Source organism: Lates calcarifer, linkage group LG13 (genome assembly GCF_001640805.2).
Source record: "Lates calcarifer isolate ASB-BC8 linkage group LG13, TLL_Latcal_v3, whole genome shotgun sequence".
Lineage (NCBI taxonomy): Eukaryota > Metazoa > Chordata > Actinopteri > Centropomidae > Lates > Lates calcarifer.
The window spans coordinates 27,118,528-27,145,539 of NC_066845.1; the positions used below are offsets into that span (position 1 = coordinate 27,118,528).

At 42.2% G+C, this 27,012-nt stretch overlaps 1 protein-coding gene across 4 annotated transcripts in view; it reads left to right on the top strand.

The window, feature by feature from the left end:
• Positions 1-244: 244 nt before the first annotated feature.
• Positions 245-27,012, top strand: part of ogdha (oxoglutarate dehydrogenase a) — a 30,189-nt gene continuing 3,421 nt past the window's right edge. The window contains exons 1-20 of one of the 4 annotated variants that reach the window (XM_051075095.1): positions 245-403; positions 3,234-3,630; positions 7,974-8,165; positions 10,016-10,118; positions 14,450-14,494; positions 19,410-19,454; positions 22,166-22,281; positions 23,135-23,289; positions 23,376-23,522; positions 23,597-23,687; positions 24,026-24,205; positions 24,299-24,427; positions 24,511-24,690; positions 24,780-24,932; positions 25,626-25,728; positions 25,810-25,938; positions 26,046-26,196; positions 26,287-26,414; positions 26,510-26,688; positions 26,914-26,985. In XM_051075095.1, coding sequence (XP_050931052.1) covers positions 3,391-3,630; positions 7,974-8,165; positions 10,016-10,118; positions 14,450-14,494; positions 19,410-19,454; positions 22,166-22,281; positions 23,135-23,289; positions 23,376-23,522; positions 23,597-23,687; positions 24,026-24,205; positions 24,299-24,427; positions 24,511-24,690; positions 24,780-24,932; positions 25,626-25,728; positions 25,810-25,938; positions 26,046-26,196; positions 26,287-26,414; positions 26,510-26,688; positions 26,914-26,985 — 2,538 coding nt within the window. In that variant the 5' untranslated portion in view covers positions 245-403; positions 3,234-3,390. Of the gene's footprint in view, positions 404-3,233; positions 3,631-7,973; positions 8,166-9,516; positions 9,611-10,015; positions 10,119-14,449; positions 14,495-19,409; positions 19,455-22,165; positions 22,282-23,134; positions 23,290-23,375; positions 23,523-23,596; positions 23,688-24,025; positions 24,206-24,298; positions 24,428-24,510; positions 24,691-24,779; positions 24,933-25,625; positions 25,729-25,809; positions 25,939-26,045; positions 26,197-26,286; positions 26,415-26,509; positions 26,689-26,913; positions 26,986-27,012 lie in introns of all 4 variants that reach the window. The other 3 variants (XM_018664320.2, XM_018664339.2, XM_018664330.2) reach the window with 3 other exon arrangements.

A 27,012-nucleotide genomic window follows, 5' to 3' on the forward strand; every position in this document is an offset into this window, starting at 1 on the left:
ATAGAATAATTTAAAATAGCTACAGATCTAAAAAAATATTTTAAAAAAAAGAAAAACTATGATATAATGAAATATATATATTTATTTCAGTCTCCTACAGACTCACACATACTAAACTTCATTCATTTAATCTTACATTTTTTAATTATTTTTTATTTATTTATTGTTTTAGTTTTTATTTATTTTGGTTTTGTTTTATTTTTTATTTTTTTTTTTACAAAAAATTGACGCGAAAGATTACGCCCCCCTTCTTTGTGCGTCGTGACGTCAGGATCATCACGTCACTTCCACGCAGGCCTCGCTTCCAGGCTCCGCGCCCGGAGCTGTCATCGTTTCACCGGGAGAGGCGAAGGGCATCCGGGATACCGGCCGAGAGGGGAGCCGCTAAAACGAGTTTCTCGAGGTCAGTAACCGGGACTGCGGACCGTGTCCGTGCGGAGACGGTCTGATCTGCTCTTTCACACGGAGCCAGATTCTGGATCCAGTTTAGATAAGTGTTTAAGTAAAAAAAACGTTTTGAGGAAATTTGAGAAAGACAAAAACCTGTTAGCATGTTAGCCGCGTGCTAGCTAACACAGCCCGTTTACACTAATGTAACCGTGAGGCCCCGGCCGTCGGGCACCTGCTACAACTGTCGGTGCTGAGAGAAAACTAGGAGCTCAGCTGCAGGAGAAGCTGATTTTAACCGCGACGTTAGCTTCTTTACTTCGCTTTTATAAGTCAACTCAAGTAGCAACGTTTAGCCGCTAACCGAACGTGCTAATGGTAATTAATAGAATAAGCAGAGACATTTCAGCTAATTACATAACCCGGCTAATCACATAACCCTGCACTTTAGCTCTGAAGCTAACCACGCAGAGGAACGAGCAGCGCTCTTTTTAGCGGTTAAACATTCAGAGGAGGTGATTTTACAATGTTTTGGTGAAGCTCGTCATTTTCGGGAACTCCTGACTCGTGAAAGGACAAATTGACTGACAGGTGGCGTGGCCAATAAAAACCCGCGGAGTCCAATTTCTGGGCGGGATTTCGCTCAGGCATCCAATCGGGAGGCGCGGTTGGCGGTGGAGGGCGGGTCCCGGGCCGCGGGGTGAGGGACGGTGAATGGAGGCAGGGAGTGGAGGCTCAACAAGGTCAAAACACAGAAACTGCAGCCGAGGCGACACATGGAGACTCAGCGGAGGTTTCTGGGCCCTGACACTGGAAATAACCCGAGTTACAGCTTCTGTTCTGGATTAAAGTCCTCTGAAGGCTGTTCCTGAACTTTAGCTGCTGTTTGCAGGGACAGAGTGCAGCAGTTATGAGGATGAGAGTTCACTTTACATGGAGTCACACTTGGCAGGTTCTCAGACTAAACACCTGTGACCTCAGGTGTGTCAGGGCAACTGAGCTTATTTTCATTACTGATTAACCTGCTGATTATTTGTTCCAGTTAATTAACACAGTCAGACACTAAGCTGATGTTTTGTCTTAGAAACAGATTCCGTTTATTGTAACGTGAGAAGCTGGAAACAGCAGAGTTAATTTTTTTCCTGAAAAATGACTAAAATAATGAATTAATTGAGAAAATAGTTGCTGATTAATCTTCTGTCGATCAGCTAATTGATTAATCAACCAGTCACTGCAGTTCTAACTGACTGATGTGGTGTTTGATGCAATTCATAAAGTTGTAACATAAAGTTGTATAAAATGCGATCAAAATGTTTTTCTTACACAATGAAATACGCTGAAAAAGAAAGATGTTTTTACGTCTTTTCATCAACAACAAAGACTTTCCTGTGAGTGTCCATGTTTTTCCGACTTCTCAAGTGGAATGTCATTAACTCGGAGATGACATCACTCTCATTTCTGACGTAAACTCCGATGTAAATGGAATGAACCATTAGCTTTGGCGAAAAACTTGAAAACTGTCGTTCCACAGTCCCGATCGTCTTCCGAGCAGATCAGGGCGGGTAGTCCTGGACCTGTTCCCTGTGGTTACGTGTTTATACGTTTGAACCTTCCTTTAGTTTTGTTGTTTAGTTTTTTTTTTTGACGCAGTGTGGATATAAAGTTATCAACAGAAACCAGTCCCTCGGTGCTTAGATGAGTCTGAGGTGTTTCCTCCTTTTCGTTCCAAATGTCTCCACACTCGACTCTTGTCCTGTTTGTTTTCCCCCACAGTTCACAGCGAACCTGTTGCTCCACCTGTTGCCGCCATTCAAAGAGTTGTTGTTGTTGCTGTGTTTGCCTTCAGTCTTCTCTTTGTGTTCAGTGTTGCTGTCATGTTAATCTCGGGCTGGGCGATATGATAAAAAATATGACCAAGATTTTTTCCCCATATTGATCAGTATCGATATTTATCATGAAATGTAACTGAAGAGTATCCCAATGACTGAAGACTAAACAAACAGTGAGCTCATTAGTTGAACTTTGAGGATATAATCCCTGATTTCTTTGGTAGAACCTTCTATGTAGAGCAGATTGGTTTGGTTCTCACTTCTCTTTGAAGAGAAGACGACAGGATAGATGTTATTTTTGGTCCGGCCCTGTTAGCTGTTAGCCCTATTAGCTGTTAGCTGTTAGCCCTGTTAGGACTTGGTGTGGACGGACAAACAGCATCTTCATCCGCTCTGTGTGGTTGCTGGGATGAAACCTTTTCAGCTGACTGTAAAGATTTGTTGTGTTTCCATCTTTGTTGGTACCGACCGTCTTAATCTGGGCTTCGTCACAAAACCAAACCACTTCCATATAATTAATGTGCTGTGACCTTTGTTGTCAACAGTTTCCTGTTTGGACAATAATGTGAGTTCTTCACTTTCCTGCCTCTGGTTTTTCTCTGGTAGTTTCGGACTCGTCCACAGCTTTCTTTACCTCCGGTAGGTCAGGAAATGGTTCTGTACTTTGACGTGCAGCTGCTGCCTGATTGGCTCTTGTTGCATTAATGCTGCTCTGTGATTGGTTGTTATACTAAAAATGTCCTGAGCTTATAATCTTATCTTTATCACAATCCCAGATCCAGATCATTTTATCGCCCAGCCCTAGTGTGACGTTTTCAGGTCATGTGACTTTGTTATAACTTGTATTTTTAGCTTCAGCGTGACTTAAACTTTGGGAGTTTATCTCAGGACAGAAAAACTTTCTCCTCAGTGAAAATGAAAATGTTGTTTGTTCTGATGTCTGAACGAGTCCTCGTCTCTCTCTCTCTCCCTGTCTAACACAGTCTCTCTCTCTCTCTCTCTCTCTCTCTCTCTCAGTGGACAGACTGACCAGTGGACGGTGGACGTTTCCTTCCTCCCTCTCTGTCCTGGTTCTGACCTGGAGTTTTATTTCCTGTTGTTGTTCTGAGGTCGAGGACGTCCGGATAGTCGGACTGACCACAGCTGAGCGTGTGTGATACGTTAAGGACTGCTTATGCATCGTTTAAGGACTTGTGCGGCGCGGTTGCGCCCACTAACCGCCTCGCAGGCGGCTCAGACTGTTGGCCAGCAGCGGCCAATCACAGTCGCCTCCCCGGGCGGCACAAGGACGTTTCAGCCAATCAGGTGCTATTCGGCACCTGTGGCCTCTGAGCCGTTCCTGAACGGGACGAGCTCCAACTACGTGGAGGAGATGTACTACGCCTGGCTGGAGAACCCCAAGAGTGTTCACAAGGTAAGGAGCAGTGGAGCCCCCTGCTGGTGTGGAGAACTACACTACAACAGATCTGCCATGGCGGTTTACTGGTTCAACTAAACGTAAAGGGAAAAATACATGTTAAAGATTAATTCTGGAAATGAAGAGTTCGCTAACGTGGCTATAAAGTAATGTGATTACTCTTCTCTAAAGCAAAACTAGTTTAATAAATGTACTGTAACACATGATATGAACAAACAGCTGTCAATAAAAGTTTAAGCGTTTTCGTAGCTTTACCATCTCTGGAAAACGTCAGTTTTGCTGAGGACAGATGAGTGTTTTAGCTACGTATCAGAAATAATCTAACACAACTGAAGACACAGATCACGTGACCATTCACGTACACTGGGCATGTGCGAACTGGTGTAAACAGGAAGTAGATTGCTCTGCAGAAATCACTACAAATGAACTTTAAATGTTAACACTGAGGCCAGAAACACCTGTAATTATTCTCCATGTTACATTCATCACTGGTAGTTGAGGCTGAGATGGGTCACGTGACCGGAGGGTGACCAATCAGGGATCAGGATACGTTGTGACGAATGAGAACCAATCAGAAGTGAACGTGGGCGTCTGTGTCATAGTTTCTGTCCATCCAGACTAAAACACAACCCAACAAAAACTATAAAAGGCACAAAATGAAGAGACAAAAGACACTCCGCTATTGGAGTCACACAAAGTTTAATATCCTGTGTGAATTTAAAGAGAAGGGATTTATTTGGTTGATATTTATGGAGCAGGTTAACTTATAAATTAAAGGACAACATCTACATTTACATTTAAAAACATAATCTGACTCTGCAGGAGGTGTAGCGCCCCCTAAAGGTCTGAATGAAGGTGGTGTCTCAGTGATCTGTCTTCAGGGACACAAACACATTTTAACAGAGTGTTCAAAGACGACTGGGATAATTTTAGCTCGCTGAGGCTCAGTCACATGACAGAGCTTCACAGGGGAAGTGAAGGAGGCTGATCAGAGTCGTTCGCTTCCTTTAACGGTTCATTAACTATGAGTTTAAATCAGAGGTTTGTCCCCAAAAATCAAACTTTTACAGAGTCCTGAAATTAAAGGAGGAGTTTCTAAAATGTTTAGAGACGTATTTTAAACAAACCCTCAATATTTCTTTATAGAAATGGGGCAGTTAGAGAAGACAATTATTTCTTTTATTGTGTTTTTAACGTCTGGAGAAAATGAGACATTAAAATTATAATAGATGATATATGTGATTCGCTCCAATTATACATGACACAAGAGAAAAGCAAAACAGTTAATTAATAATTAACACGTTTAATAAAAAGACGTTTAAAAAGAAACTGATTAAAATTAAGTTAAAAATAAAAAATAAATAAATGAGAGTGAAGAGTGAACAGATAAATACTGAGCTGACATTAACTCTGAATCTGATCGTTTTATATAACCTGTACAGAAGTGTAAAGTAAAGTGCATCAGTAAACAGTTCAAGGAAAGTTTTCATATAAACATTCATTTATCAGCAAGTGAAACAAGTTTGAAACTAAAACCACCTGAGTGAAATCAATAATCAATAGTCTGTGTTGTCTAATTGTGAACATGTATGTGAACACACAGTAAATCCTACAGTGAGGTGTGTGTCTGTGTGTGTCACTGAGAGGTGTTGTGTTACATGTCACAGTTATGTAATGATCACTGTGACCTTCCTGTAGCTTAGCAAAGTAGCTGTTCACTTACACAATACACACACACACACACACACACACACACACACACACACACTTTCTTTGCCTTCAAAATAAAAGTGTTAGAAAGTTCTGGGGGTTTTGCAGCATTTTTTTATTTCGAGGTAATTGAGAGCTTTTATTCTGAAAAGTTCTGACTGAAGTTTAAAGGATTCTGTTTCTGCTCGACCAATAACCAACATGGCCGCCATCTTAACGGTTTAGAAAACAAACTCTCCTGAGGTCAGACTCACCTGCCGACTCATCATGATACTGTTGTTTAATGCTGATACGATTATCGTGACCAGAGGAATTCTGGGATATGGTCCATAGTGTGTAAAGAGGGTCCATAACCACATGTACAGTTTTTAGTCTCATTGTTTTTCAGCCCCAGTCGAAACAGAAACCACTAACGTGAATAAAACAAACTCCAACTGACAGTTCCTGTTAGCACACACTTTAGCTTTATAGGTTAATTATTTACTGACTGAAATCTGAAGGAGACAGAATTAAATTATCAAAATAAATGACAATATCTGGAGATTGTTAAGATCTGAGTTCTGGATCAGGAGCTCCAGGACCTGAATCACGTAAAATCAGGTTTAAAGGTGAACAAGAAAAATTCCAAACTTTCTCCTTTAAAGTGAATGAAAACACACACAGACGAATAAATAATCACTTTAAACAGCTCAGTATCAGAATTTAATTCCCCAAAATGTCAAGTTTCATTTCATTATTAGTCTGAAACCAGAGTTAATTAGCCAACAGTTGATCCCTACATTATTCTTCTTATCTAATTCTCAGACTTTGGTTCAGTCATTGTAAGGTGGTTTTTTCCTGTGGTTCACTGACATGTGGTCTTTCTGCTTTAAACCAGTCTGACTCATCCTGCAGCTTCATTCTTTAATTACCAGAACAAAGTGGAGGCAGTTTCCCTGCTCACTGAGGCCAACAGAACCTCCTTCAACGAGAAAATAAAAATATGATCCAGATGTTTACATGTGTGAAACAGCCAGTTCATACTGATGAATGTTCAGGTTTTAATATCTGATGTTTTCGGGGACTATGTAGGATGAGTTCTCTGATGGAGAGATGTCTGAAGGTTGTGAGATTTATGAGACTGTACTCCGATCAGAGACGACCCTGGGGTCAGGGTTGTGTTGATGATGCAGCTGTGGACGTCCAAGGTGATTTATCGTTCACAGATCGGTCTTATAATGGGAATTCATTTCACCCCTCGGCCTCGACCCCGGACCTTTCATCTGCCACAAAATGTAAAATCTCAGAGATGGTAGCTGGAAAGACTGAGGAGGTTCCACACTAAGGATCTGGTTTGATGAGTTGTTGTGATCATCAAACTCTCTGCCCAGTAAAGTGAAGGTCTTCATGTGAAGTGGGTAAAAAGACAAATATGTGCTGAAGTGGTAAAAGCTGAAACAACAGGAGGAGGCTGCAGCAGAGTGAGATCTGGAGTGTGTTTGGAAATGTCTTTGATGGTGGCGAGAGCGGAGTTCATACTGGGAATACGATGTTGATGAACAGAGTCCATGACTCATGAGTCCAGAATGAGCTGAATAACCACAGTGGAAACCAGAAAGCAGTTTGTTCTCAGGCAGCGATAGAGAGTATTTCCTGTCCTGGTACCTTCCCTGTTAGGGCTGTGGACCTTAAAGCCGTCTGTAACAAGTAAACAGTGAGGAATGAAAGGAATCCAGAATCCAGAAATTCCGGTTCCCGTCATTCCCACCGTGTTGCCAACAGTCGTGGCCCGAGGCGTCATGTTTTCAGGTCGTCCACAAACATAATATCTCTGATTTAACACAAACATTCACACAGACTCAAGGATGAACTGGTTATAATTCGATCGTCAGAGGTCACTGGTTGGTGGAGTTGCACAACCATGAGGTGGTAATTCTGGTTGGACCGAGGTGATTCTGTAGAAATGTGGGACAGCTCTGGAATAATTTGACGTTGAATAGAAGTTGCGTGTCGTCACTTTCAATATATTTCTTGTTCTGTGCACTTTTAATTTTTTTGTTACCTATGACACTGCAAACTTTAGCTGTTAAATAATCTGTCAACAGATCAGGTGAATGATACCTGAAACAATAAACACAACTTGTCAGTATTATAATTATAAATTTACCTGTTGCCGTTGAAGACAGTTTCCTGTTCTCAGTCACTCAGAACGCTGTTGTTGTGTGAACAAAAGGCCAAACCTCTTTACTGTTTTATGCAAAAACCACTGTCATGTGAACAGGGCTTCAGGGTTCATCTGCTTGTTCAGTCTAACGTCACGACCTGTTCAGACCTTACGGACTCAGATCTGCAGCATCTGGAAAACAGGAGACTCAGAGAAGTCGGACCAGGAAACAGGATTTTCATTGGTAGTAACGTCAGACTGAAGAAGCAGGTTAAATTGATTTGACCACAACGTTAGCCATCATAGAAAAACAGGTTGTGATATCAAACCTGTGGTTGGCGTCCACACACGGTGTACCAGGCGTAATGAAGCTTGAATGAAGCAACTCTTCTTCTGTAATTTAATGTATGTAGTTATTAACAGACGTTCTCGTTTTGTCTCCCTCCTCCTCCTCCTCCTCCTCCTCCTCCTCCTCCTCCCCCTGCAGTCGTGGGATGTGTTTTTCCGGAACGCTAACGCCGGTGCTCCTCCTGGCGCCGCCTACCAGTCTCCCCTGGGTCTGTCGGCGGCGTCCGGCCTCGTCGCCCCTCAGCTCTCCTCTCTGGTCGGAGCTCAGCCCAACGTGGAGAAGCTGGTGGAGGACCACCTGGCCGTCCAGTCCCTCATCAGGGCCTACCAGGTACGAACAAACTCAGTCCTGCACCCCGAGAGCACAATGACCAGGTTTAGTTTACACGTCCAAGGAAATCACAGCGTTCCTGTTTTTCACTGTCTGAATTCAGTGTCTTATGCCTTTGCTGTCACACAGATCTGGTTCTTTTTGCCTGATTCTGCCTCCACTCCAGCACAGTGGTTTAGTTTGTGCAGCTCACAGTGTGAAAAATGACATTTTAAATGAATCCACTGTGAACTGTAAACAAAACCTGAAAAAGGAAAAAACTAAAACCATCTGTGTGGATAAATATCACCTCAGGAAGTGTAGGTGAAAACAAAACTCAACAAACAAACTCTCAGTTCTGTTTAATGAAATCTTCTGTTGAGCAAGTTAATTTAATTTGAAACAGAGCAAGCTGCTGCTTGCTGATTTAATCAAATTAATTTAAAGTTGAACGCAAAACTTTAATCTTTCGACCTTTATTTCCAGATCCGCTGATGTGATATTTAACTTGTCTTTTCCTACAGGACGTCCTGTAACATCCTGAAACTCCTGACTGTGTTTCAAATGTTTATGTGATTTTACTGTTGGGATCTTTGATCGTTTAATTCTACTGTTTCTGATTCTTTACACTCACTGTATCATTTTATTCATGTAAACACAAATCTGGTGTGTTTTTAAGGTATTAATAATTTTAAAAAAGTAAGTAGTAGTTAGTAGTTAAGAGTTTCTCAACCTTGGGGTCGGGGCCCCACATGGAGTCATCTAATGAGCAGAGGTTGTATCACAGAAACTTCCTGAGTCTAAAATCAGATTTTACAGAATCAATCAGTCCAGACTAACTACAGGAAGACAGGTGAGTTAGAAGTGTTGGCAACATCTGAATGAACTGTGGAGATAAAGGAGAGAGGGGGTTAAGATGGCCGACACAGGAGAGCAGAGAGAGCCCCATAACTACAGGATCACAGCCCGGGATCTAGACCAGATCTGCTAACGAGTGTTTGGTCGTCAAACAGCGACACGTTGTCAGAGTCAGACTCCACCTGCTGACAGGCTGTCGACTGGAGAAACAAGAAAAGAGCAGCTGTACGGTTCAAACAGATTAAACTTGACCTGCAGGTCAGGAGGTTTCTGTGATACGACCGCTGATGATGAGAGGGTTGAGAAACCCAGATCGCTGACGGAGGTCTCCACAGGTCACACGTTTGAACTGAATCCAGAACAGTTCTGTGTGACCTCTTTATCAAAGCTCCGAGTATAAAACCGTGAGTTTTCTCAGCTCGTTTACAGCGAAGGTTAACGGGGGTTGGACCTGTGCAGACCTCCAGGTGTAGGAGCTGTCGGCGTTGTGATAACCAGGTGTGTGTGTGTTTAGGTGATGGGGCATCATAACGCCCTGTTGGATCCTCTGGGAATCAGCTGTGTGAATTTTGATGATGCTCCGGTCAATACCGGATTCCAGGACGTCGGTGAGAACGAAAAAAAACAAAAACAAACAAACAAAGCTTGTGGTGTTAATGTTGCTTTTCCCTCCCACCCTCCCTCTCTTCTCTTCTTCTCTCCTTCCTCTTTTTGTCAAATCTCCTCCTTCCTTTGGTCTTCCTCTCCTGCTGTCGTCCGACGCTCCTTCTTTCCTCCTCCTCTTCTTGTTTTTGTGTCAAATCCTGTTTCAATGTTGATCTTTTTCTCCTTTTCTGTATCTTTTCCTTTGTTACTCGCTCAATCCTCCACTCCGTCTCGCTTCTCATCCACTCAACTCTCCACATCCTCCCGCCTCCGTCTTTCTGTTGTTTCGTTACATCTTGTTTCCTCATCCTCCTCCTCCTCCTCCTCCTCCTCCTGGGTGGGCTCTGTACTGTTGTCACTCCCTGTAGATCCGAGGGCACCATGTGGCCCAGTTGGACCCCCTCGGCATCATGGACGCCGATCTGGACTCGTGTGTCCCCACTGACATTATCACCTCCTCCGACAAGCTGGGTGAGGAGCTAACCCCCCCCTTCGTTCCCCCTGTTCCTCCCCCAGGCTGCCTCGCAGTCTGGCTGTTTCTAAAACTTCCCAATATTCCAGGGGGACGTTGGTTAAAGTTTAATGTTTTGGAATGTTTCTGAAACCTTCTTGTACAGTGGAAGATTTTTATTTAACTTCCTGTGTACTATGAACGTTTCTGAAAGTTTATGTTGAGGTGAAACCTTTTTGAAAACTTCTTAAATGTTTTCATTTATGTGAATGTTTCTGGAACTTTATCTGAAGGATTCTCCATCATGTAAAGTTCCTGAAACGTTCTGGTATATGATGTTTCTGAAACTTTCTGTACTGGAAAATTAACCTTGACGTAGTCCTTAAACCTTCTTGTATCATCTAAATCCTGAATCTGTCGATTTTATAATTAACTTTCTTGCATATATCAAATGTTTCTGGAACTTTCTGAAAACAGGAACCATCCTGTTAATTGGCAATGAACTAGTCCCCCTGCAGGACTAAAAGCCTCCACAAGGTGTCACCAGAATGTTGTGGAAACAGATTTGGCCTTTGGTTCTGGATTTAAAGGACGAGTCCTTGTTTTATTTTTCTTGTCAAAAAAAATCTCATGTGCAGATCCAAACCAACAGTTTGTCAGTTTGTCCCTGATGAAGGGCTGGGCTATAAAACGATAATGATAATTATCACAATATAATTTTATATTGTGATAAGAAATTATGTTATAATTTTTTTTAGTAGAAATATAACAAATAGTTGATAATGTTTGATATAATTATGGTGCATTCCAGTTGTACGCTGAAGTCAGATTTCCAACTCAGAAACTCGGAGCAACCATAAGAATTCAAGATGGCTGCTACTCACATCAGTAGTAGTGAACACTCTGCTAATTTTACTGTTTATAGCAGTTCTGTCTTATTAGTTTCACATTAAGTCAATTTTGTGTTTTGGTAACAATGAATGACATTTTAACGTCATCAAAGTTCGCTGAAAAACAAAGATATCTTCTGCGACTTTTCTCTCTGAGGTTCTTCAGGTGGAGCAGATTTGTTTTGATTCTCAAAGAGCAACAACAACAAAGGCTTCTCCTGTGAGCGTCCATGTTTTTCTGACCTCTCGACTGGAACGTGGTCAACTCAGAGGTGTGAATGGAATGCACCATAAATTTCCATGTTTACATTGCTTTAGTCACTTCGTAGGTATAGAAGTACAGTGTTTGTCGTGTTCCAACCATAAAGAAACCTCAAAGCAATAATAGTTTGACATTTATCATCAACATTGACTTATATGAAAACTTTAATCGTGATATCATCTTTGGTCATAACAGATTAATACTCAGGGTTTCCCCATGATTAGAAGACTGAGGCACAGCACAACCTGAAACTTCAACAATGGAGGTTGTCTTATATTCCAGAACGAGACAATTACATTTTCTTCCACAATAATAGAATAGAGCGACTACTAGAGTTACTACAGCTTTATAAAGCTCTGCAGTGATGATGTGTTTCTGTAGTCCAACCTGAAGTCAGCATCAGCCTGGTTCCTCCACAAAAAGCCAATGGGATTTGTTCATAGTGTTTTGGATTATTCCAGAAAATAAACAGTGAGCAGCTAAAGTTTCTGATCCTTCAGGTTTAGTTGATCAGATCATCTTCACAGATGAACACCACTGTTCTGATGTTTGAAGCCTAAATCCAACCTCCAGAAGTAAGAAGCTAATGTTGCTAACATGCTAATTTGCTTCCTGGTTTTAGACTTGTTCCTGCAGCTCTCTGTTATGTTGCTGGGTTAGTCAGTATTTCCAGTTTGTCTGTAGAGTCCAGTTGAACCTGCTGGAGTTTCTGAAGCTGCTGTAACATGTTCTGCTGCCACAGAGGAAATACATCAATGACGCGTCAAAACAAATTAAAAGCGTCTCCTGACGTCCCAAGAAAATCTGTCAAACAGCTGAAAATTACAGCTGTCACAGGTGATGAGATCTGAAAATATTGACTGTCAGAGAAAATGATGGTAAATGTCAGAGGCTGTGGGAACACAAGTGTCCTTTCATTTAGCACACAGTGCAAAAACTCGCAAATAAGCACATATCAGGCACTTTGTCATTTGTTTTGCTTCTCTTATGTAAATATTGCAAACATAATAGTTCAAAATGATCAGACTGTCAACAGTGCAAAGCCTCTCAGAAACCCAGTTGTTGGGACTATTTTCAGTGGCGGATTAATCCACATTTGGTGCATTTGTTGGTTTGACTCTGAACGTGAGATTTGTTTATGGGAATATAACCACCAGGATGAATCAGTACACTTTGAAAAACAAGATGAAACGTTTTGACATTAATCAGGAAAAGAATAAGTTTCTGACGTGTTCTAGATTCCTGCTGACCTTTAATAACTTTAGTCTCATTTGGGAGACACAGGTCATGGGTCAACATCAGCTAACCCCTGCAATACAACAAATATTTTTATTGCTTGGTGGAAAAATCTATTTATCACAGCCTGGCTGTTGAGCTGTGCTAACCTGAAGTAGCTGCTCTGGAATCTGAAGCGTTTGATCTGTTGCCAGAAACTCACTGCTGCAGTTGTCAGACGAGTTTTAGCTTCTGCCCTCAGGAGTTTGGCTTCTGCTTTGTGGTCTCAGTAGTTGGTTGTATTTGTAACCTCTGGCTGTTTTTGTTTCTGTCGGCTGATCGCTGTAGAGACGCTGAGGTTTGTTGGACCAGTTTGACACCAGTTGTTGGTTTTTATAAAGAAATCTGAACCTGTTTCCAAGCCTGGAAATAATGTACCCAAAATAAAAAGGTTACTGTTCGGATTACAGTAACAACCTTGGTCTTCTTTGAAAGGAAACTCTTTAATTTTTACAACCCAAGAGTCAGAATAAGAACAAGAGGCAGGAAACCAAACTTATAGAGACACAAACATAAAGAAATGTCAGGTTTTTGGTATAGAAAGGGGAATAAAAGGCCTTTAGTTGCAGTTTTAGTGTGAAAACACGTGTGAGGACCCTAAAACAGTTTGCAGGAACAGAATCAGGAGCTTTCAGACAATTCAGTCAATTTCAGACCAGAACTCACCTGAAGCTCTAAGAAGGTGACATGGTGGATTTTAAAAGGTTAAAACTGAATCTGCTTAATAGTTTCATATGAGATTTGAAAGGACAATGTCTTATCTACCCAGTTAATCTCCACTTCATCTTTAATTACTTATTTAGTCTATAAATGTTAAAAATTATAAAAATAGTTTAATTTGCTTATTTTGTCTGACTAACAGCATAAAACCTTAATATTTAATTTAATTTACTGTCATATACAACAAAAAGCCAACAACAAACTGTCACATTTGAAATCTGAAACTGCAACAAGATAATATTTGGTACTTTTGCTTAAAAAAATGACTGAAAGCAACAAGTCATTACTAGAATAGTAGATTAATCGATTAAATGTTGCAGGTCGTAGAAACTCCAGTGTAAAGTGACAGACACTGACACTTAGAAAATACTAGACAGCTGAAGGTATAAAACGCCACAGTTCAACAGTAGAGTTTCCTTCTTATCATCCATTATTGTCGTGACGTCGACAGTGTTTTTTTCTGTCAACTCAGAATAGTTTACTGGACAGTATATTTGTTTTTATGTTATCAGACTTGATAAGTCTATAGAAGTAAATCAGTTTTTCTGATGTGAATATATCAGGTCCTGGTCAGTCTCTACAGTCTCTTTGCCACTAACCGCTACGAGCTTCGCCTCACATCATCTGCAAAAAGAAACCGACTCTGTTCTAAATACTTCACCTGCCTTTACTGTCACCTGTCACATCAGTTGATATTAATCCAACCTGCAGAGTTGCAGGGACAGATTGATTCTTTCTGGTTTGTGTACAAAGTATTAAACACATGTAGTAAACATGGAGGTGGTCGGTGTTGTGTTCTCAGGGCTCAGTGTCGCCCCCTGCTGTAGTGAAGGTGACCTGCGCAGAATGGCTTCCTGTTTGGGAAAACCCTCAGTGTGGGTTGGTTGTGGTGTTGCTTCTGTATTGAGGACTATTTAACTTCAGCATGGTGTTAACTGCATCCTTCTTTCTCCACCACTTCAGGCCAAATTTAAACTTTTTTCTAAACCAAACTCTTTGATTTTTTTCCTGTAAATTTGTGATTGAATTTAAAAGGTGGTGGAGACGTCGAGATGCTGGTGTTTTGCTCCGTTCTAGCTGTAGGCGGTTGTGCCGGTGGTGTAAAAAAATTGGTGGTGAGTGTCGGGTTTGAATGTAGGTCGTAGGTCACTAATGGTGTCCGGGTATCTCTCCCTTTGCTGCCCCCTGCTGGCGACCCATCCAGACGTGGCTGTTTTCAAGGAGAGGCTGAGAATCCTAACGGTAGGAGGTACGAGAAACGACAACGACAATGGCGCTGGTGTGTCACTGCGCAGTGCTGTGAAGCCAGTAGTTCATCTTTAGTTGAGTGTTTCCACTGCAGTAGTCTACAGGTAACATGCAGGAAGTCCAGGAGGTGGGAGACAGATGCTGCTGTCTGCTGGGCCGACGGCTGGAGCAGATGGAGGCAGCATCTGTTTCTGACGTCCTGAGGCTTTAGAGGAGGATAAAAGAGATGTTTCATTGGGTTCAGTGTCTTTACTTTGATCAGAGTGTTTCAGGAGTTAAAGAATGGTTAAGCACCAGTGTCACTGACTTTTGGGAACTTGTAGTCACCACAGCTACACCAACGATCTGTTTGTTAATTCGTGACGTCACGACCACTGAAAATATTGTTTCTCTCCAAAAAAAACTATTCAGTGTCATTTTACTGCTTTCACTGAGTCGAGGAAGAGAAGAGGACATGGCTGTAGTTCATCTCAATTCTTTGATGAATGAAGAAAAACAAAATTTATGCCAGCAGATGCTAATGTTAGCCAGCTAGCCCTAGCTAATGTTAGTACCGCTTAGCACCCACTGGTAAAAGCAGGACCCCTGATATAAGCTCTGGGTTTTACAGGGTGTTTTTTTTTATGAGCCACATCTTCATGTTCCAGTTGTCAGTCCTTTTCTGTGCTCCTCAGTTAAGGTGAATAAAGCTGGTCTTAGCTAGTTATCTTCACCCAGCTAAGGGGAAGATAGACAGACATATCTAGATGTCTTTGCTCTTTTTGTTTTGCCAGTGTTTCCTCTTTAACTGTTCTTTACTCCTGTGGAAACTGTTTGGGTTGCTGGGGGATTTAGACATTGAACCACAGTGAAATATCCCTTTAAGATCTCAGCACACAGGAGACATTCAGAGGACAAAAATATACACCTAAATATACACCTCTGACCCCTGACCTCCTCTCAATGTCTCCTGTATGTTCTGGTTGTTGTAGTCAGCTTTGTTAGCTTCTAGCTGCTGTTAGCACCCTGCTCTGTGCAGTAAACAGTAGAACCGTTTGTAGAGCTCTGGGATAGATCAGTTCTCTCTCAGAAACCTTAAAGGAAAACTCTGGTGTTTTGAAGCTCTTATGTCGTTAGTGTAGATGATTGACAGGGACAAAAACCTCCAGAGACAGAGCTTTTCATTAAAGAGTCAGTTTAACCAGAAACATCTCTATATATCTCTACCAGACTCCATTGACAAAAACAGGGATTTAACCAGGAGCTGCTGGAATACCACTGCCTCCATCTGTTAGTGTGTCTGTGTTACTGTGTGACTTTCAGTGGTGGAAGAAGTAATCAGATACTTTACTGAAGTAAAAGTACCACACAGTAACACAGACTTTTGTTTTCCAGCAGCTCTGTGTTCTTCTTGGTAAAGTTACTGTTTTTGTCAATGGAGTCTGGTAGCAAGTTACAAATGAACAACTTCCTATACGTTCCCCTCAAAACAGGAAGTCTCACATATATATATCAAATTATTTTCTCAAACTACTCTTAAGCTGTAAGTGCGATCTGCATGAAACTTTGCATGTATCACCTGTGTCCTCTCATGATGACATTTTATTAAAAGATTAAAAAATGCAGTAGTTATAAAGCTAAAACTTGTACTTATTCACCTGAAGTCATCTCACAACTTAACACATTTATATCTGATTAAAACTAAACTTGAGCTAGTGGTTTGTTGTACCTCATTGACATCATATAGAAAATGTCATGCAAATTTGCCGCTAGGTGGCGCTGTTACACATAGTTTAAAAATATGCGATGCTTCCCTTCTTGAAGAGAAACATTTCAACCTTAGTGAAAAGATTTGCCTTGTTAGCAATGTTTCTGGTTAAACTAAAAGGATCTTCCTCTTTAATAAAAAGCTCTGTCTCTGTAGGAATCATCATGTTGTCAGACACTTTAAACAATCGGAGTCTGTCAGTGGCAAAAACAAGAACTTTAGTGGACGGACTTTGACGTGGTGGTTCACTGTTCTTGATCAGTACTGCACTGATTCCAAAGGTTTTTGTTCCTTTCAATCATTTACACCCAAAAACATGAAAAATAAAGTCCAGGCTAAAAAATACTGGAGTTATCCTTTAAGTCCAGGTGGAGCCAACAAGGTAGCATCTGAGGATTATTTTTAACTGAGGCCAAAAAAGGATTAAGAACTAAAGTGTAGACAATCTTAAAAACGGTATTTTCCAACAAATATACCACTCTGATATTAAAGTTCTGTCAAACTGTGGTCATTGGAATATTTATTAATGATGCCAGAAAATACCTTTTTATTAAAAGACTCTTTGCTTAGCTCGCTGTTGTTTTCATGAGCTGCAGGTTGTCACAGTGAGAACACAGCGTGGAGGCGAGTCGACAGATGCTCGATGCTTCTTCATGTCTCAGCTTGTGTAACACAAGGAGCTTTAAATATATAAACAACAAAGGCTTAAACATGACAAGAACATTTTTCTTCAGAGTGAAATATAAGTCTGCACAGGTACATGTTCCCTCTTGACAATCAGCGCAGTAAAATAATGAGATATAGATTTATATTTTATTAATCCCAAAAGGAAAATGTTACTGTTAACTTTCTATAAATCACAAAACAGCTGAAATAGATGTGGAACATACAATTAAAATCTGAATTATACGCAACAGCTACAATAGATAAATAAAATATAAAGTAGCATAAAATAGAAACTGGTATTAGAGACATAAAACAGGACTCTAACTCTTATGTGCTGAATATACAATACACTGTACACTGTATATAACAGCAGATCAATCAGTAACATCACAGATGACGTGAGGTTACTTATAGTTGTAGCAGCTCAGTTGTGGCCTTACTTTTAAAAATAATCTTTATCATATCACCTGCTGGTCACTCCAACTCTGACCTTCAACACTGGCTGAAGTTTTCCTGTTTGTGTCTCACAGTGACTAATTAAAACTCGTCCTTTTTATTAAAGAGGAAGATCCTTTTAGTTTAACCAGAAACATCTCTACCAGACTCCATTGACAAAAACAGGGATTTAACCAGGAGCTGCTGGAATACCACTGCCTCCATCTGTTAGTGTGTCTGTGTTACTGTGTGACTTTCAGTGGTGGAGGAAGTAATCAGATACTTTACTGCAGTAAAAGTACCACACAGTAACACAGACACACTAACAGATGGAGGCAGTGGTATTCCAGCAGCTCCTGGTTAAATCCCTGTTTTTGTCAATGGAGTCTGGGAGTGATATAGTGATGTTTAATGTATAGGATTGTGTCTCAAGTCTGAATTGTTTTTTTTTTTTGTCTGGAGAGAAGGAAGTCAGTCATCCATCAGTTTCTAAAGGATGATGATGAAAACTGATGTGTGTCAGATTAGAGGCGTACCGGCCCTTTAAATCCTCAGTATCAAACCATGACGCTGTGTCGTCTCTGTGATATATAGAGATGTTTCTGGTTAAATTAAAAACTTTAATAGTCAGTTATAAATTAATTATTAAATGTAAATATGAATTACCTCAGAGAAAATGTTCAGCTGGTGTTTTTAGCTTTTAGTTTCTGGTGGCTTGAAGCAGATCTGGTCTGAGCTGGAGCTCTTTCTGTTTCTCTTTATCTCTTGATTTTATTTCTTTCTCTTCCTCTCTTGTTCTCTGCTTGGCTCCAATGTTTTAGCCTTTTAACCTGTCTGCCTCAGAGTGAGTTAAAATAAGGACAGGAAGCTCAGCAGCTCTAACATACCAGCGGGTAGTCTAACCAGCTGAGCAGGAAGACGCTGACTGCAGCTTTAAATGTGTAAATGTTTGTATCCTGCAGGTCAACCTGGTCTGTTTGTTTAGTGTGTGTTAAACTGAACTCGCTGTAAAAACAGGGTCGATGGATGGAAAAGAATAAAAGCCAGGACTCTACTGAGGCTGTAGAAATATGAAGAGCACATACACCCACTCTCTGAGCACTTTATTAGGAACACCTGTACACCTGCCGATCACATGGCAGCAGAGCAGATCCAGGTCAGGACCTGCAGTTAATGCGACCTCAGTGACTTTGACCTTTGACCCAGACGAGGCTGGTTTAAGTATTCCTGGGATTTTCACTCACAGTTCTGAGAGAGGTCAGAGGTCATGGTCAAACTGGAGCTGACAGAACTACGGTTACTCAGATAACCACTCTCAGACTCTTTATTTACTAATTGTGATCGCTGAGTGTAAATGTATTTTTATTAAAACAACAGTAAAAATCCTCTTGGACATTAGCGCCCCCATCAGGATGTAATGTTTATTACACCTCAGAAAACTAAGGTGATGTAGGGATGGTGTTTAGGGCTTGAAAACATTGTACAACATATTTACACATAAATAAGTTTATACTAAGTTTGGACATTTTAATAACTTTCTGCAGTCGAATAATCGAGCCAGTTTTAGTTGATTAGTCATGATGTCATCGTTAACTAAAAGCACATTATCTGAAATCACTAAAATCACCAGAGCAGTTATTTGAGCGTTTAGCTCAAACACATCCAGTCGTTTTTTGTTGTCGTTACTGAAGCTCAGCGTTTTTGTGACTCTTGCTTCATCCCGCATAACGCTCAACCGTAAATAATGCGACGCTTCGGTTCTTTTTATTGACGACTTCTGTTCCAGTCTTTTGCTTGCTCAGTGCCATAAACATTAGTTCCACGTCTTTATGAAGTAAAACTTAAATCTCCTCCCACCCAAATAAAAATTAGTCGATTAGCGGATAGCCAAAAAGATGTAAATGAACAAATGTCTTTACATCTGTTTATTACTACATTATAGTGTGTTATAAACCTTTTAATCATTGTTTATATATTTTGTCTTCTGTCCATGTCCTGTGTTCGTATCCTCGTTTCCACTTAGTTCGTGGAAACGCGATAAATAAAGTGTTGTGAATGTGTGTTTCAGAGTCAGACTGCCACTCACACTTTATTGTCGGCTGCAGAGGGAGCGGTAAAGATCAGAAAACCTGTGTTTGTGCCTGTGGAGCTGTTTGTGGAAACAAAAACAAGCCTCGGCTGCAGAGATGTGACGAGTGTTTTTATCTTTCCTCCCTCACCCCATCGCCTCCCCCCTCAGTGGGGGAGGAGGGAGGGAGGGAGAGTGCTGATTTTTAGAGAGACTCTGCTTTTTGATTGGCCGGCTTCTTGTCAGTCGTGTGGTTTCTGTTGGCTCGTCAGAGGTAGTTTTATAACCTGCGTCAGCTTCGTGATTGGCTGAACCAGCTGTCAGTCTGCCCAGCTCAGCCCTCTGATTGGCTGTGAGTGTTCTTCTCATGGGGCATCCTTTAAGGTCATTGGTTGTTGGATTTAAGGACACAGGAATCTGAAATAGATGTATCCCCCCACACACAGACACAAAACACATCTTTCTACTTCCTCTCGATCTTTCCTCCTCTCCGTCATAACCCCTCCTCCCCCCTAACTGCCCCATAATCAGTTTGAAGTTTGCAAAATAACCGATTAAATGCCCATAACGCTCCTACCTCCATGTTCCCGCTCAGTCATCGCTGCTGTCATGAACACATTGCTGCTCTTTCTGTGGTGAAGTGGAACTTCTTTATTTTATTTATGTTCTGATTAAAGTAAAAAACAAGCAGGAAATCCTCTTCAGCTTGTGGACGCTTCACCTCTGTCCTGTCCTGCTGCACGAGACCAGAGCTGATGTTCAGAGGTCAGCAGAGGTCAGCTGATCATCGTCGGGCTCGTGGATGTCGAGGATGTCGTCTCAGAGATCAAAACGACGCACAATTCCGATTTCGATATTTGAGGTTTAAAAAACAGCTGTTAAAAAGATCCTGAGCAACACTGAGGCACTGTAATGTCGCCCCCTGGTGTTTGATTTTATTACAGCGCGCCGCCATCTTGGAATCAGAGGCGTTAACGTAATGGCTCTCGCTTTGATGACAAGTCGATTTGGCGCTGTGGCTAGCGTTTCAAAAGGGTGTAAATTTTCCAGTGAATTGTCTGAACTTTTTCTTTCAAAAACTTTCCACGGGAAGTTAAGCTGGGGAATTTTGGAAATATACCAAGTTGGAAACTTTCCATGGGAAATAAGGGGAATATATGGGAATTAATTAACAGGAAGTAATGGAAATTAATGGAATATTTTGGGGTAATTTATACAAACTATCAGACAAAAATGACATTTTTGACTTACTTAGATTTATTTGTGAGTGGAACTTTGATCGATTCTTTCAACCACATTCAAATTCCCTGTTATAGACCAAACTGCAGTTTAGCTAATCACCAGTTTATTCCCGATGGAAAGTTTCCATCCACCTTCGTACCTTTTCATTCAGAACGGCGAGGTGAAGCTGAACGTTTCCGCCTTTACCAGACTGAATGTTTCTAATGTTTCTCCTCCACATCCATGAGACTGAAGTGTGAAGTTTGAACCTCCTGACTCATCGTCTCAGTCCAGAAAACTTCAGCTCTGGTCTCTTGTTTCTCTGTTTTCTTTTGTTGCTGAAAACCAGATTTGACAGTTTGATCCTGTAGATGTCGTCCTGACCCCGGTTCTGTTCCTTTAGCCAAAATCTAAACTACTACTTTGACAAACTCAAACTTTAATAAAGAGACTTTTCTGTTTTTAAATCAAAGTTTTGAACAACCAGCAGCAGTTTGTGGGGAAACCCTGATGTCTGAGGAACTTCCTCAGCGTTGTTGTAATCTAATACAAACCTGCTGCTGCCTGGAAACATGAGAACAGACTTCCTTTATAATGTGCTGATTAATGATAAACACTGATCAGATCTGCAGCCAAACAAATGAAAAGTAAATCAGTAAAATTTATCTGTATGTTTCTTTTAGTGGCCGATCACAGAGTTTAAAATCTTAAAGGATAAATTCTGATGTATTTAAATCTGGGTCTTATTTTACGTCCACTAAAGTTCTCGTTTCTGTCACAAACTCAGATTGTTAAGTGTCTGATAACATGATGACAGGATTCCTACAGAGACAGAGTCAGATCCTTTCAGTTTAACCAGAATCATCTCTATATATCTCTACCAGACTCCATTGAGAAAAACAGGGATTTAACCAGGAGCTGCTGGAATACCACTGCCTCCATCTGTTAGTGTGTCTGTGTTACTGTGAGACTTTCAGTGGTGGAAGAAGTAATCAGATACTTTATTGAAGTAAAAGTACCACACAGTAACACAGACACACTAACAGATGGTGGCAGTGGTATTCCAGCAGCTCCTGGTTAAATCCCTGTTTTTGTCAATGGAGTCTGGTAGTGATATATAGAGATGTTTCAGAGCTGTGTCTGGTTTGATGTGTGAACCCGCTGATTGGCTCAGATTATTGACACTAACGATGTCTCTTCTTATTTTTACTTTTATTTTTCATTTGTTTTCTGCCCCCCCACCACCACCATCACCTGATCCTCACCCTCCTCCCTCCTGCTGCTGTCACTTCCTGTCTTCTTCTGATCACCTGCTCTTCTCTGCATATTTGAACTAACGTCTGTTAACGATGCATTTTCATTCGTCACTAACTCACATGTTGCATGTTCTCATTTGTCCCGAACTGTTTGTGTGTCTGTGCATGTTTTTGGCGTCCACTTCCCTCCATCCTCCAACCTGTCCTCACCTCCTTCCCTCTTTCCTCCTCACTCCTCCCTCCCCCCTCCTGCCCCGTGGTGCATCATGGGACATGTAGGCTTCTACGGTCTGGACGAGACTGACCTGGACAAGGTGTTCCGTCTGCCGACCACCACCTTCATCGGAGGCTCGGAGAGCGCTCTTCCTCTGAAGGAGATCATCCGCCGACTGGAGGTAAACACAGAAACACAGCTCTAGTATCAGTAATGATCACAATATGTATCTGAAAGGATTTATGAGGAAGTAAACACATTAACCACACACACTGTGTCCTGCTGAGTGAATGTAAACAAAGCTTAGAGAGGCTTTTAATTTGAAATTTAAACAACATATTCAGTTTATTTGATCCTAGATAAATCAGATAAAGGTTTGTTCTGTTTCTAAACTCTCATGTTTCATATTTACTCCTCAACTGGGCAACAAGTTCTTGAATAAACATCACACAGATTCACTGTGTTTAATTTATGTGTCACATTAACAACTAGATTGCTGCCAGTTGCTGGCGGCTGCAGCTCACAGCGATAGATGCATCAAAAAAAAGGATTGAATTGTTCCATTCGCTGCTTTCGTTCATGTGGAAATATGCAACGACAATAAATGAACCTTGAACCTTGACTCTTTCTGGAAAATGCATTTTCTGCTTCAGCAGCAATCACACAATAAAAGAGAATAGGATGTATAAAGAGACTGTTCTGCTTCTTGTCCAGCTCCTAACCAGGGTTTTCCACATGTGCACACAACGTCCAGTAGTCGCCTTGATTTCACTGTTTAACAACTCATGTTTCATCTGTAGGTTCATTTTCTTTCAGTGTCGATGGTTCTACAAAACAGACCTGATGATTAAAACCAGTAAAAACAGTTTAATGTTGTAAATCAATGTTTCTGTGTGAAGCTCTTGGACAAACACCATGTCCATGTTTCCTATAGTCTTCAACTTTAAAACTCAAGTTGAGTGGGTTGTTGGATGGAGGATGCTCCTGACTGCTGCTAACGCTAACCGTACTGTGTTTGTGGTCTTGGTGTGCAGATGGCGTACTGTCAGCACATCGGAGTGGAGTTCATGTTCATCAACGACCTGGAGCAGTGTCAGTGGATCAGACAGAAGTTCGAGACTCCGGGAGTGATGCAGTTCACCCTGGAGGAGAAGAGGACTCTGCTGGCCCGTATGGTCCGATCCACCAGGTGAACACGGAGGAGGAGAAGTTTACCTGAGCTGCTCTGACCTGCTGCTGCTGCTGTAACATGCTATGAATCTATGTGTTGATCAGGTTTGAGGAGTTCCTGCAGAAGAAGTGGTCTGCAGAGAAGCGCTTCGGTCTGGAGGGATGTGAGTCTCTGATCCCTGCTCTGAAAACCATCATCGATAAATCCTCTGAGAACGGAGTCGAGAACGTCATCATGGGAATGCCTCACAGGTAAAACACACATATAAACACACAGGTTTCATCCTTGTCTTTGTTTGTGTCCTCACCTTCTCTCTCTCTGTCAGGGGTCGTCTGAATGTTTTGGCCAACGTGATCCGTAAAGAACTGGAGCAGATTTTCTGTCAGTTCGACTCCAAACTGGAAGCTGCTGATGAGGTGATTGAAGCTGCTGTAATTTTAAATTGTTTTATAGCAAAATATCCTGGAAAAATAACCAGGTTAACTGTTGATGGACAAAGCCAGACTTGGAGGGAAGTATACTGAGATCCAGTCATGTGATGTGACTCAAAGTTACGTCGGTTTGGAACAAACAAATAACCAGATAGAAATGTCTGATGAAAAACATCTGATGATGTGAAGGTCAAGCGTAACATCGTCTGCATACGTTTTTATAAACTTTAGCTCTGTTAAAAATTCTGTTTGTTTGTTTTTTTTTTTTGTTTATTTTAATCTGGTTTCTGAACTGACCTCTGACCTTTGACCTCCTTCCTCAGGGCTCTGGAGACGTGAAGTACCACCTGGGTATGTACCATCGTCGTATCAACCGTGTGACAGACAGGAACATCACCCTGTCTCTGGTGGCCAACCCGTCTCACCTGGAGGCCGTCGACCCTGTGGTCCAGGGGAAGACCAAGGCTGAGCAGTTCTACTGCGGAGACAACGACGGGAACAGGGTGAGCCGCCACAGCGAACCGCCATCTTTGTTTTTTACACAGTAAACTGCGTTTTCACTGAGCTGAGAGTCGCGTGTTTGTGTTTACGTACAGGTGATGTCCATCCTGCTTCACGGAGACGCAGCGTTTGCAGGTCAGGGTATCGTCTACGAAACCTTCCACCTGTCTGACCTGCCGTCCTACACCACGCACGGCACCGTGCACGTCGTCGTCAACAACCAGGTAACAAACAAACACACACACAAAAATGAACACGCTGACGAACGTGACTGAGCCGTGACGTGTTCTGTCATCACGTCTTCCAGATCGGTTTCACCACAGATCCTCGTATGGCTCGATCGTCTCCATACCCGACTGACGTGGCTCGAGTCGTCAACGCTCCCATCTTCCACGTCAACGCTGACGACCCTGAGGCCGTCATCTACGTCTGCAAGGTGGCCGCCGAGTGGAGGGCCACGTTCCATAAGGACGTGGTGGTCGACCTGGTCAGTCCACACCCTGTTCTGTCTGTTTTAATTCTGCTGCAATGTGACTGGAATAAGACACAATCACCTGTCTCTCTCTCTCTGTGAAGGTGTGTTACCGTCGGATGGGTCACAACGAGATGGACGAGCCGATGTTCACTCAGCCGTTGATGTACAAACAGATCAAGAAGCAGAAGCCGGTTCTGCAGAAATACGCCGAGAAGCTGATCGCAGAGGGAGCAGTGAGCCGACAGGAGTACGAGGTAATGTTACGCCTTATCGATTATTTCACTACATCACAAATCACGGTCTTTACGACAGTATCCCTAAACACAATGTGGATACAGGGGTAACGAACAAATATGGAGGAGATTCAAAACAAGGAGCTTGTACTAACAGAGGGTCGGCTTCTGTTGTATGGACGTGGTTTGGGTTTGGAAATAATTATACCAAAGACACAAACATTGTCTGTCATCTTTATAAACTGTCATTGGCAGCAGCAGTTACCCACAGAATCACTTTAATGCCTACAAAATAAAAGCATTGGAACATTTATTTCTTGCAGCAGTTCTTCATTTCAAGCCAACTGAGAGCTTTTATTCTGACAGACACTGAAAAGATTCTGTTGCTTCCTGACTGTAAAATAACCAGGATGAGATGTGATAAAACCAGTTCAGTAAAACATTCAAACTTAGACCACATCTGGCAGCTTGGGGTGTAAAAATGGCCTGAGATGGAAGATGATAACAGCTGCCATTAAAACTTATATCTGCAAAGACCTGGCTTCAGTTTCCACGGTCGAGAAAACGTGGATTCATGAGTTGGTGCTGACAAAAAGAAACAAATCTCCAGGAGCTCAGTGACGAGGCAGAAACGTTACAGGTGTTTGTCTTGTCGAGTTCACTACGTTATATCGCATTATTTCCACTGTCCTCAGACCTTCTCTCTGTTTGTAGGAGGAAATCGCCAAGTACGATAAGATCTGCGAGGAGGCGTACGCTCGCTCCAAAGATGAGAAGATCCTCCACATCAAGCACTGGCTGGACTCCCCTTGGCCCGGTGAGGACGGACGTGTCTCAGTTTGTCTCCAGACTGAGTTCATGGACTGAATTGTTGACTTTGATTTGTTGTCGTCTTCAGGCTTTTTCACTCTGGACGGACAGCCTAAATCCATGAGCTGCCCCTCTACCGGTCTGACTGAAGAAAACCTGAACCACATCGGACAGATTGCTTCAACCGTCCCTGTGGAGGACTTCACCATCCACGGAGGTCCGACACAGACCGATAAACATCAGTTTCTAACAGAGAATCAAAGTAAAGACCAGATGACTGGTGGAAGCGCTGCGTCGTGACCGTGCTGCGTTTTGTTGTTTCAGGTCTGAGTCGTATCCTGAAGGGTCGAGCCGAGATGATTCGTAACCGGACGGTGGACTGGGCTCTGGGAGAGTACATGGCCTTTGGATCGCTGCTGAAAGAAGGGATCCACATCAGACTGTCGGGTCAGGACGTAGAGCGAGGTACCTTCAGGTAAACAGATCCTGAATCCTGAATCCTGAACATGAACCTGAATCAAAGGTGAAAGTCCTGAAAGTCCAGTGTTTGTTTGTCTCCTTCCAGCCACCGTCACCACGTCCTCCACGACCAGAACGTGGACAAGAGGATCTGCATTCCCATGAACCACCTCTCTCCTGACCAGGCGCCGTACACCGTCTGCAACAGCTCGCTGTCCGAGTACGGAGTCCTCGGTCAGTCCGAACTCTCTGCTGCTGCTTCAGTAAACCTTTTTTCAGTAAACCTTTTCTTTCTGCGGATTTATCGTTGTAAATTTCTGCGTCGTCAGGTTTCGAGTTGGGCTTTGCGATGGCGAGTCCAAACGCTCTGATCCTGTGGGAGGCTCAGTTCGGAGATTTCCACAACACGGCTCAGTGCATCATCGACCAGTTCATCTGCCCCGGTCAGGCCAAGTGGGTCAGACAGAACGGCATCGTGCTGCTGCTGCCGCACGGCATGGAAGGCATGGTGAGGACAACGCTCGCCTCAGGGTGTCGACAAGTCCACAGAGTTTACACTGGATGTTTTATTTTCAGCTTCGTCCACTGATCTGATTCAGTGAGAAATATTACAGTTTGGAAAATGTGACTGGGGCAGAACAGCGCCGCCTGGTGGACAGTTTAACCCACTACACTGTTTATTCCTGGCAGTTTGTGTAGATTTGATGTGAACTGACTCTGTTTGTGTTTTCAGGGTCCAGAACATTCTTCAGCTCGTCCAGAAAGATTCCTCCAGATGTGCAACGACGACCCAGATGTCATGCCTGTAAGACACACACACACACACACACAC